The sequence below is a fragment of the Catharus ustulatus genome, chromosome 1, assembly GCF_009819885.2.
Source record: "Catharus ustulatus isolate bCatUst1 chromosome 1, bCatUst1.pri.v2, whole genome shotgun sequence".
NCBI lineage: Eukaryota > Metazoa > Chordata > Aves > Passeriformes > Turdidae > Catharus > Catharus ustulatus.
Genome location: NC_046221.1, coordinates 70,570,896 through 70,583,270, shown reverse-complemented (window position 1 = coordinate 70,583,270; position 12,375 = coordinate 70,570,896). Strand labels below are relative to the sequence as shown.

The window sequence follows — 12,375 nt, the reverse complement described above, 5'->3', positions numbered from 1 at the left end:
GACCCTTTTTACCATTTGACAAGTGGTAAATTTAAGAAATGTGGAAAAACTGTGGAAATGCTACAGCCATGTCTGTAGTCCGCATCAGTGCATCAATAGGCTTCTGTGTTTGTTGTGCACCCTGACAGATAAACTGGCATGGAGCACATTCCCAGGCTAGGGGAATGGGTGTGTGGGGTGACACAACATCTCAGCTACTCCAGACAACATACTTAGTTTCAGCCAGAAAAAATTCCTGGCTTTTAATTTAGGAGTCAACATGGTTCTGCAGAAAACAGAGGGTGAGGGGTTTTTGGGGGTTGATGAGGTTTGTTTTGGCAGGTTATTTTTGGTTTTGTTTGATTGGTTTTGGGGTTTTTTTGTTTGCTTGTTTTGGGGATTTCATTTTTTTTTTGGTTGGGGTTTTTTTGTTTTGTTTGGGTTTTTGGTTGTTTTTTGGTGGTCATGGTGATTGTGGTTTTTGGTTTGGGGTGGATTTCTGGTGGTGGTGGGGGGGTGTTGTGTTTTTTTAAGGGAAAAGATTTTTATTGAAAATCCTATTTAAAAATTGTTCCAGTGCTCCAGAGTCAAACAGCCCTGCTGCTACTGCTGGGTTTTGTATATTCATTACTGTCACTACTGTGACTCCCAATAAAATGTAACACTGCACATTCATTTCAAGTTCCTGGATGAAAAATTACCTGGATGCATCCAATACCATATGTACCTATTGATTAAACTTAATTCAAGTGCCCTCCCAGGCTTCCAGCACATGAGCCATCAGGGCTCATTGGAAATAATTTGTCTGACATTTTCAAGATTAATGACCATTTTTTGGAATGTTTTAGCATTTTTAACAGACAAGTATCTGGAGTGTACAATATAGTGACCTTGGAAAGCTGGACTGGTCACAATGATAAAACATTGACAGATGAGAGAGACTCAGAAACACCTCAAAGCAACCCTGATAGTTGCACGTGATTGTTTGGACCTCCACTATCCCCTGTGTAGTGGTCAGCACCTGGATGTGTCAGTGGCTATCATCAGATCAGCCACTGGACAATATTTGCATTTCATAATGCTCAACAAACTTTATACTTGCAGTGCAAAGTGCCAGGTCTCTGACTTGACTAACTGAGTCAGCAAACCAAGTCTAGTTTTGCCCCAGATAAATACGCCTCTCCCTTTAGCACAGCAGGCTCCGGGCCTCTGCTGCACCGCCCCAGTTTCACAGTGGCCTAAAGGCAAATTATTGCGTAGGGCAAGTGTGGGGGGAAGGTGGGAGAACTGGTGTGTGTGTGTCTGTCTGTGATCAGGAGAAATCCAGATAAGGCAATGGGCAGAGAAGACAAAGCAGCCCATGGAATCCACTGCGGGGAACTGCATCCACAAGAAACATTTGCGTGAACTTTTTCAAACCCATTGAGTGAGGTTCAAAATAACCAGGCAATGTGCACTTGCAGCCCAGAAAGCCAATTGTGTCCTGGGCTGCATCCAAAGCAGTGTGGCCAGTAGGCCAAGGGAGGGGATTCTGACCCTCTGCTCTGCTCTGTTCTGCTCTGCTCTGCTCTGCTCTGTGAGACCCTACCCAGAGAGCTGCCTCCAGCGCTGGGGCCTCCAGCATAGGAAGGACATGGACCTGTTGGAGCAACTCCATAGGAGGCCACAAAGTGTGTTCTTGTGCATTAGCAGATGATGTTGTTAGAAAGTGCTAGACAGTCAAAATATGGGACCAATCCAATGCTGCTTTCCCCACGTTTTTTTTACAACACTGTTTACTGCAACACTAGAACTCTAGTTTGACCAAATGCATTTAGACTTAACCTTGTAGTGCTAGACAATTCATAAACTAGGTCACCATTTATTTTCTCCATTCTTCCAGCTCATAAACATGTAAACAGTACTTGGTTAACAGGTGAATTTTCCTAACATCTCAATTTTCCTATAAGCAGTCCTCAGCAGTTGAGATTCTGGAGCAGAAACACTACCATATATCCCCTGTTGGGTAGTAATTTAATCTTTTAGGTCTAGACGACAAGCTCTCTGTCTAATAATTCTTGAAATAAATGTGGACTGTGCTAAAGGACTCAACTTTCTTTCACACAAACTTACCTTCATGAGTCACTGAGTACATTTCACTGCACCAATAAATAGTTAACAGATTTGTGTGAAAGAGCAGCTGACCTGAAGGACACACCAGAGGTTTATCTAAACACCATGTCTTTTACCCATGTATTTTAAAGTATCTCTACTATTTACTCCTGAACAGCACAGAGCTAGAAAATATTTTGTTAGTTTTACCTAAAAGCTCTGTAAAGCAGGAACCACATAGCAGCTTGGAGCTTTTCTCACTGATACCTACACGTGTTGAAGACACCAGCAAAGACCCAGCACTGGCCGTATCGGACAGGTTGCTTGGAACTGTAATACTCCAAGAGAATGTCCACACTTCCTGTCCAGGCTGAAGGTGCAACACCATAATCGTATGAATTGCTCCAGGATCCAGCAATCACACCATCCTCATCTCTGGAGTTAATCTAAAGTCAAAGGAAATGAGCATTAGAGGTGTCAGAGACTGAGTAATAAAAAGCTCTTTAACTCAGCAGACCGACAAGATGAAAGTGAATATAGCCAAGTTTAGGCTAGAAAGTGAGATAGAAGTGTTTAATTATGAAGGTAGGGGATAAATACGACAGTCTTGTTAAGGGACATGGATTCTCCTTCAATGAACAATTCTGAATGAAGGTCACACACTTAAAAATAAATCTGAAATTAAATCACCACATTGAGTATACATGTTGACAGTTGATAAGTTTTATTGACATTAAACATGCTTATTTTTACATATTTTTAATAAATGCAATCAGTTACACACTGTAAGCAAGCCTCAGAAATATTAAGCTGCATTCTTTCCATCATCTGAGAGATATGGGTTCCTGATTTACAACAGCTTGAGAGGAGAACCAGTCTACTGTTATTTTTAGAGTAGAAACTAATTTCTTTGGTCTGGCACACATGAAAACAAGAAGGAATTTGCTGTGTAAGTTTTCCTCTGGTAAGATTATACAAAGCAAAGAGTTTTGCTGACTAATGGCTATACTGATAGGCATTAAAGAGCAATATGTCTCCAGCTGCAATTTGAACCAAACCAGTTGAGGCTGTGCAAAAAGCTCATTCACTCTGTACCTTTTATTTATGCTAATGTGGAACAGCTACATGCCAGCCAAATAAATCACAATTCTCATTTAAAAGCTTTTGGCTGCATTAACTACTCTTTTATAATTAGAAAATCGACTTCCTGTGAACTCTAGGACTGAACAGAGATAAGTATTCAGAGTCATAACCAATGGGTTAAGAGGTTGTGCCCATCTCACTGGTGTAGGAAACATGCCAAGAAAAGAATCACTTCAAGGACAGGACAACATGTTGATCTTCAGGCTCTACCCTGACTGTAATGAGTGGAAGAGAGGAACTTCACCTGCTCTGCCATGCCAGAAAACCCCAGAAAGATTCCAGCATGGGGGGCATGACTTCAAACTAGCTCAACTCTACCACATTTCAACTTGAGCAAGAATGAGGTTAAGTAACACAGGTGAGATTTCAGCACCTCTTGCTCACTTCTCACTCAGGTCCAGATTTCAATGACCAAACCCCTTACCCAGTTATGGCCCAATTCTGCAGATTAGCCCCAAATTCTATTGAGTCCTAGATTTCCAAGGGTGAACTCCATTTCTCTAAAATGTTGAGTGGCTCAAAACCTAACTAATATCCAAGCACTATTTGGATTCATAAATGTGCAATTCTGTCTTGAGGCCTTCCACAGTCCTTACATGAGGGACTTTTACGTCTACTAGTTCAGGGATGAGGAAACCACATTTAATTCTTCCTTCTATCTAAAGGTCCAAAGACATATTTCTAATGTCTGGTGTGAAAGAACTAACTAAAATGTTAAAAGACAAAAAGAAGTAGAGGTGTTCTCAATACTTCTTGCTGAAGCTATTTTATTTAACATGCAAGACTATGAGGCTGGAGATCCCACTTCAATGTCTTCTAAGACAAAGAGCTCATTTTCTTAAAGCTGGGCAAATGCTGTAACAAGTGGGTTAAAGAATCATCTATCTCCAGCAGCCATGTTTTTTGGACAGTGTATTTTAGTAGCTGGCTCAGGAGAACATCTAATTACTCTAGCTCAAGGACTAAAGTATTATTCTAGGAAGCAGAAAGCATCAGTTCAGACCTCTAATAAGGCAAAAGGGAGGTCTCAGCCTGTCTTCCACAACCTGGATGAGTCTAGCATCTTGAATATTAGGGATGGGACTGCTGTTGCACACATAGCATGATTCCCGTTGCCTGTCAGCTGGAAAGAATAGAGGTCTGAATAGTCTTCTTGGTTATTTTAGATACTTTCATTCTGAGTGGGGTATGTTTTGTGGGCCTCATGTTAAAGAGGACAGTGTTTTCTTCTGGGGTCAAACCAGGCCACTTATATAACTGCTCTCAGCCTGATTAGGTCATTTGGGGCTTGGATCAGACAGAATAACATGACCACTGCAATGTTCTAAGACCCCACTGAGGTTAGCAGAGTTATGTGGAGTCCACATAAAGTCCCTCAGGTCCCCATCCAAAATTCCACCCACCATGCCACTGTATTATCCACAGCAGAAACAGCTTTCTCAATTATATTAGCTACTGGGAAATGAGCACATTGTCACATAAGAAACTATTATGCCCAGATTGCAATGTCTAAAAGTGGCTTTCCCACCAGTGAGGCACCACTCTCACGAAAAGGCAATGAACCAACAAAACTTGCTTGAACTTAGTGGAGAGAAATAAAATGTCAGACCTCAGAATGGACAATTGTCAGAGTGGACAATTGTCAGAATGGACAACTGATCTGTTGTGTGTGGTAGAGAGCACATAAGGGCAAGAGGGCCAGTGAAATCAGCCCAGCTTTGATTTATGAGTCCCTTCTGACACACATTAGCATCCATTACATACCACTGCTGAGGCAACACGGCAGATTTTGATTGGGTTCCCACGACCAGAGAGCTCCAGTTCTGCCTTGTCCATCAGGAACAGACAAGCATCCAGAACATTTTCCTCAAACTAGATAAAAGAAAATAAGAAGGGACACGGGAAAAAATTGACTTACTTTTTATTCTGGAAAGAACAGCCAAAGCTATTTTTCCCTGTTGTTGTGATTGCTGATCAGTTTCAAAATTAGCTGGTCAGGTCAAAGCTCTGTTTAACAATAGAAATTTTCTTCTGGAATAATCACTCGTGTGGGGAAAAAAATAAAAATGTGAGAGGCTGTGAGGGAAGAGAGTGTAACTATCAATTCAATCTCAGTCCAGTTTCCAAAAGGTTGAAATGACAACAGAGTCTTTCTGACAGGACATGAAATTTTAAGTGCTAACAAGTATATAATAGGAGGGTATTATAATAATAGCTACAAGAAGCTTGCCTACTTGCAAAGGACTTTATGTCCTTCACAGATTCCAGACCTGCTAATTTCAGGATTTCTCCGACACAGTCACTGCATTGCTGGGAACTTGAACAATAAGTGGTTTGCCAGTGGTGATTTGCAGACACTTGTATTTCAAAGTTATTTTTAAAATTTGTTTAACATTGACAAGCCAAAAGCTTATTATATAGATTAATCCTGGTCTACAAAATTTAGGCATCAAAAATACCAAATGACCTAAAGCAGTCTTCTTCAAAAATAGAGTGAAAAGGTACATTTTTTTCAATCTAACATGAACAAGCACAAGAATGAATTGAGGGCAGAGGTGTCTAAATAGACCAGAAACCATTTGTCACAGAACTTGCCCGGCTATGTATTTCATTTTCCTTTGAAGAAACTGCATAGCAAAGGAAAATACCTCTGTCCCCGGGAAATGGTAGGAGACGGAGAAATGCACAACAATGAAACAAATACCTTCTAGATACACAAACTTATATTAACATTCAAGGTTGTGACAGAAACTCCATGGTGTTAGGTTTTATGTTCTATGCTTGCATCCTGAACGATATGATTCATGCTAATAGGATTTTTGCTCTCATGCTGCTACTAGAGCTGGATCAATTTCCTAACTCTCTACAGCTGGCTTAGAGCTCCTTGGTAGATAAGGCCATCCCAAATTTTGCCTCCTGAAGAAAGGAGCAAGACCCCAAATCAAACTGCTGCTTTCGCAGTCTGGGGAGAGGAGAATGAAGAGTGAGGTCAGAGAGATGAAAAGGAAGTCTCAAAGAGTAAAGACTGCTGCTGATACAGCAGGGAAGATGGGAGGGATAGAAGTGACATCCTAGACAGCAGCTGAGCTCTGGCATAAGCCAAGAAAGAGGAAACACCATCGTGTTTCACCATCTTCAGCTATTTCCTGGCCAATGGAAGTCCTTTGCTCCTGCCTTGAGGGTACCACTGCCATATGGATCCTTTTCAGCAAACGTCCTCCAAGGCAGAACACCCCTCTCATTATCACCAACACTCACACTGAATTGCTTTCTCTGGAGCAGGTATTTGCTAATGATCACTTTATAGTATGAGCAAAACTGAATTCATGGTGTTTGGGAATAGGGACACAGGGATCTCAGAGACCTACTACTACTATTTTGTCATTCCTGGGAAGCTGAATAATTGCATATCCCTGTCCACTCCACTGGGATGTAATGCAAATAATGTTGGGTGAATGCCTGTGCTGTGGAGAGCCTCCTTCCCAAGAAGAATCCTCACAATAGAAAATGTCAACTCTGGGTCCTCACAGCTGTCCTTCCTGGTTCTAGTTCACTTTTCTTCTGGTGTGGCCCAATAATCTTTTACCAAGATCAAAGTCTGCTATCTGCACTTCAATTAATCAGACCTGGGTTAGATCAATAAGAGGTTTACCCTGCAAATTAAACTTTTCTCATCTACAGTTTATGAGACACTGTCAATCTTTCCAGTATCTACAGAAAGAATACAGAGGAAATAAATGGCTATCAGGGTTGTTGTCTTCCACCCTAGCATTTACAAAGTGACATGAATGCTTGTGAAATAACTGGATTAACAGGGAAGAGAGGACAAGCTGTAAGGGCTAGCTGGCTTGCACTGCTGCAGTAGTGTAGGATGCAGAGTAGCCTTAGCACTGAGGCCAGTTTTACCGGTCTTGACTATTCAGGGATTTAAAAAATATTAAATCAAATGAAATCAGTTTTCTACCCTCACTTTTGGCAAGAAAATCCTATCTAGAGGGAAGTAGAATAGAAAAATCGCAGTTGTAAGGCTGAACTTTTCTGAAATATCAGAGGAACCAGAGAAGTAGTAGGCAGCACAGCTAGGACAGGTGAATGAACCTGATCCAGGCACAGTTCCATTGAAGCTGAAATGCAAATAAGCCTATTTCAGGAGCCAGGGACTTTGGTAAAACCATGTGGGAAAAAATGCAGGTGGAAAATAAGGCACAAAAAACCACACAGGTGAAGTGCACACAGATACACCTTGTGTTTCAGAGCAATACACATAGCTGTCCTGGGCATCCTCCTGCATGCTAAATTGTTTCTAATAGATTACTTTCCATTTGAACCAAAGTAAGAGAGGCTGTATCACTTTTTGTAGTGGTTGACTAAGGGCTGTGTTCCTCACAGTGAGTTTCAGGCAGATGTGATCTCATGTTGCCTGTGGTCTGACCTGACCAAATGCATGTTCTGTAGAATTACGTGGGCACAGTGGGTTTCCAAGCTAAAGCAGATCAATGCGCGGACTCGAGATAAGTCATGATGCTAACAGAACTCTATGCCCACCTGTTTTATTTTTCTCACAAAAGAAAAACCAACATTAAATGATCAATATAGCAACCAACCTCTGACATTTTTCAGCTAGAGAACTCCTATGTGCCCAGATTTCTTCCAAAGACAAATTTCCCCTGAATCCTCCATGGAATTTTCTGAGTGACTGCCTTTTACAGTTTCTTAGGAGGAATCACAGTCATGTTACAAGGAACACCTCCATCCTCATCCATTGCAGCCATGTTTCAACTGTTCTGTTGTTTTCTCTTCCTCTGCCCATGTTTCTTGCCTTTTCTCCTCTCATGTTGATGCTTCTCATTACAGACAGCAGCTTTGAGAGCCATCCCCAGCTAGCAACCCAGTTTTGAACTCTATGCTCCTTTTCAATTTACAGCCTGAGTTAAAGTCAGCAGCTGTCATTGTCCTAAGCAATTTTTTAGCCTAAGAACATTACCGTGCACAATTCTATCTGCATTTTTGTATGTGACCTTTTACCTCTATGACTCTGTGTGGGCTTGTGCTTTTTACTTACATGTTGTAAAGGGCTATATATTATAAATATAAAAAACATAATTGTACAATATATTCATAATATAGGCCTTTCTGCTAGTACTTTTACTCACTCACAGCAATGCTCTTGCTCTTAACATCTAGGATTGCCAAAAATGTGTCTTTAATGGTTGGAAATGGACCGGGTAAGATCAGGAACATTCTGTCCTCCATTTCACTGAAAGCAGGGGAACCAGAAGAACATTCACCTGTTCCTTTGCAGATTGACATGTCTCTTAAACCCCTACAAAATGATCAATTCCATTAAAGCTCTTGGCTTGGGCTTGCTGAGATGCATCTGCCACACCCAGCTTTCACATGGGCAACCAACAAAAAAAGGTGCACCACAGCACGGGATGAAAATCAGGTCCTCTGATTTCAGCCAACACAGGAATTTCCATTTCCAAAATACATGAAAAAGGACTATGGAATCACGCTAACCCCCCAGACAGAACTACCTCCCAGTAAAACCAGATAAATAATGCAGTTTCCCAAGGGAGGCTGGTATTTGTGTCAGGAAGATGCCAGATTCCCAGAATATAAACACCTCAGGCCAAGCCACCACAGGCCATAAATTTAGCATCTTGGGACATAAATCCAGCATCTGGTTTAAGCGGCATCTTCCACCTCCAGCTGCTTATTCCCCTCTCTCCCTCCCCCTTACATCTGTCATGGAGTGACTCTCTAATCTAGGAACAGAGCAAGCCCAAAAAATTACCCAGGGGGAAAAAAGAAATCAAGGAGATGCTTATTCAGCTACATCAGCTCTCCAGTCTGAGTCACTGCATGGCTGCACAAGTGCTTGCAGGGGGAAAGAAGGGCCAGGAGGGGGCATTTTTGGTCAGCTTACATGCAAGCCCAGCTGTGGCCTTAGGATCTGGTTCCACAGCAGTTATATCAGAGGCACCGTCAGCTTATGGAATTTCTTCCCCACTCCTTATTTAGGGGTTGTTTTTGTCTCAGTCAGGAAACCAGTCAGACCCTGCAAACACTGGCACAACCAAGGAATGGTGTAGAGGCAGGAACTCCCTAAGGCAGTGCTGCCGCAGGAAAAATAAGATGAAATTGTACCCTTAAATAAGGAAGAAAGAGAGATGTAAGCTAAAAGAGCTCTCCAGGGCAAGCACACTGGCAATCCATCCAGCTCAAGCTTTGAGGTGGTATTTAACTGAGGGAGAGAAAGCAAGATGTAAGGACCGTTCTGCAAGGCTGTGCTAGTGAGATGCTACAAAAACTGAATGGATCCATCACCACAGTAGTAAGGAAGTACCTTCTTAATTGTGCTGTTGTGAATATCCAGGAGATGAGAGGAGTTCACCATGTCCAGTATCTGTCCATAGGAGGCCCTCTGAGTGACAGCTAGGGTTATAGCTTTGCTATCATTTTGATTCTTCTTGGCAATGCTTTTTTCCCATTCTAACACAATAAATTAACTCTTCCATTCCATAGGGGTTTTTTAGGCTGGTTAGTTCTTACAAGAAGGTTGAGGTAAAATAGGCAAGTAAAAAGTCTGCAACAAGGGGTAGTGGTTTTAAACTAAAAGAGCCTTGGTTTAGATTACATATAAAGGAGATTTTTACAGATATGGTGGAAAATTGCTGGAACAGGTTGCCTACGGATAGTCCATCCCTGGAAGGCTGGACAGGAATCTGAGCACCTGGTCTAGTGGAAGGTGTCCATGTCTATGGTGGGGTGCTGGAATCAGATAATCTTTAAAAATCCCTCCCAACCCAAGTTATTCTATGATTTTATGTTATTGAAAGCACACCAATACCCCACTCCTAGTGGAGGGTGTCTCCCCCAGAGTGCAAGAGACCACTGGAGACTAATGTTATCAAACTCAGGCAGAAAAGGGATAGATTCCCCCAGACTTTAAAATTTTGTGATTAAATGCTAGTTTGTCATAGAAAACTTGTGACTATCTGACTCCCAAGAAGAACAGAATTGTTTCCACCAAGTTGCTAAAAGCTAAAAAGTTAAAAAGCAATACAACCTTTTGTCAAAAAAATGAAAAAAAAAAAAACCCAAACAAACAACTTTACTTTTTATAAATTGATTTGATCCTGAAGCAGCAATAATACAGCAGCAGAAATACCTCTGCCCTGTGGAAACCTCAGCTAATGATTATAACTTCCAACAAGCAGCCTTTTAGTATCTGAAATATGCCCCTGAAACAAGGTCTTTAAATATCAGCTATTATAGCATTGCTTTTCTGGATTAGGCATACACCCACTTCATACAATTTTAAAATGATACCCCTTATCTTTCTGAAGGAGGAACCAATAATGCATTCCAGAGCCCACAGTCTCAACCACAGTCTGGTGTCAATTAAACTCATTTGCTGTCCTACTGGGAGCAGCCAGAGAAGATCTAAACAGCTCACCTGCCCGTAACTCCAGCTTCTCGATTTCACATCTTCGACATTTCCATGGAATACAACACCAACATCATTCAGGACATATTCTTCCCTTTCTTTCTCATCGTCCATGTACACAGCATCCACTGCATTAGTTTACCAAAAATAAATATTAGTGCAAGTGCTTAATTTTCAGATAAAACATTTTAGCATATAATACATTCATCTTTGATGAAAAGTAGCTCTCCTCTATCAAACAAAGCATTACTTGCTTCTACAGAGTACAGGGATAAGGAGGCAGTGATCCTAGTCAGGAATATGATACACAACTTAAAAACATGCAAGATGGAAGAGCACTGGCAACTCCTGCCAGTTTTCTCAGGATCTGTAAAGTATGATTAAATTGTCCCATCAAGAATTTTATGATTATTGTGTACAACTAATTTAAAAGTTGGAGCACCATGATGCAATTTTGCATCTGTACAAATAGATCAAAGAACAATTTCAAACCTATTAATACTAATGGAAAACAGCTCAGGTCAAGAGATCAAACGAAAAATCTGTAGTGCATTAAAAAAATGGAATACAGTTTCTATAACATATTAAGAGAAAGGTTTGATTGCCTTTTCTGTACATTAGGTATTGACTGGAGTATCCTTTCCCCACATAGCTTGACTGACCAGGAAATATGAGGAGAAATTCAAACATGATTTACATATGTAAATAACATTACTATAATTAAATATCATTATTAACATTCATAAGGAGCTTTGAATGACATGAAACCATTCAGAGGCAGGCCGTGATGCTGTGATGCTAGAATAGTTGAAGATTTCTTTCCTGTGCCAATGCTTGCATTTTGAGACTAAAAGATATACATTAACAATTAATAGCTTGGGAATTAATTAATTTGAGAAAATCAGTACTGTGGTCTTAGATAGCAAATTAAAGGGAACTTCCAACAGTTTGATTTGAGCAAATACAAAACTACAATCACTACTGTCATAGTAGATTTCTTCAGCACCTCATTACAAATTACTAGAGGATAATTTAACTTTTAAAAGCCTATTGATTTGTTGTGTTTTGTTGAAATGCAAATCAGATTTGCACTTTCTTGTAAATCTCATCCTCAAAAGCTTTTTAATTTCTCAATGAAACTGAAATTTGGCCAAAAATAGGCTAAAATCTGAGCCCACAAAAAAAATCAGTGTTGAGACTCACATTGCCCTCAGCTAGGTGAAGGGCTTTGCTGAGATACACACCTGACCCTTCTGGAAGCTTTGTTTTCCCTCAAGATATTTTTATACTTCTATGTCTATATATACATAAGGGATTGTTGCCTAGGCATGTAACCTCCACACTGGCATGCAAAGGATGATAGAGAAGCAGGGGTTAAATACAAGAGCCTGTATTGCCATTATGTCTTATGGCAGCTGCTGTACAGGCTCTGATGACTACATACGACTTGGACCAAGCAGAGGAACAGCAGGTTTCATGGAGTTTTACCTAAAGCAGACAGGTCTGAGACCTGCTCCTGTGTTTGGCAGAGTGGTATTCATCTGGTTTCTAAAGGCTGGACCATTAAAAGGCTTATAAGCTTTTCATTATCCATGACCTCGTCAGCCTCAACCTGCACCCAGGTACAAAGTGGATAATCATGGGTTTACTATATTCAAAGACTACAAGGTGAGCGTGTTACAACTTGACAGTGAATAAAAAGTCTGCAG

At 40.8% G+C, this 12,375-nt stretch overlaps 1 protein-coding gene across 1 annotated transcript in view; it reads right to left on the bottom strand.

Annotated features, from left to right (window-relative positions):
* Window positions 1-12,375, bottom strand: part of F13A1 (coagulation factor XIII A chain) — a 59,881-nt gene that overhangs the window by 24,194 nt on the left and 23,312 nt on the right. The window contains exons 5-7 of the mRNA XM_033064796.1: window positions 10,676-10,794; window positions 4,978-5,085; window positions 2,342-2,516 (exon numbers count right to left, since the gene is read on the bottom strand). Of these exons, the coding sequence (XP_032920687.1) occupies window positions 2,342-2,516; window positions 4,978-5,085; window positions 10,676-10,794 (402 nt within the window). The remainder of the gene's footprint in view (window positions 1-2,341; window positions 2,517-4,977; window positions 5,086-10,675; window positions 10,795-12,375) is intronic.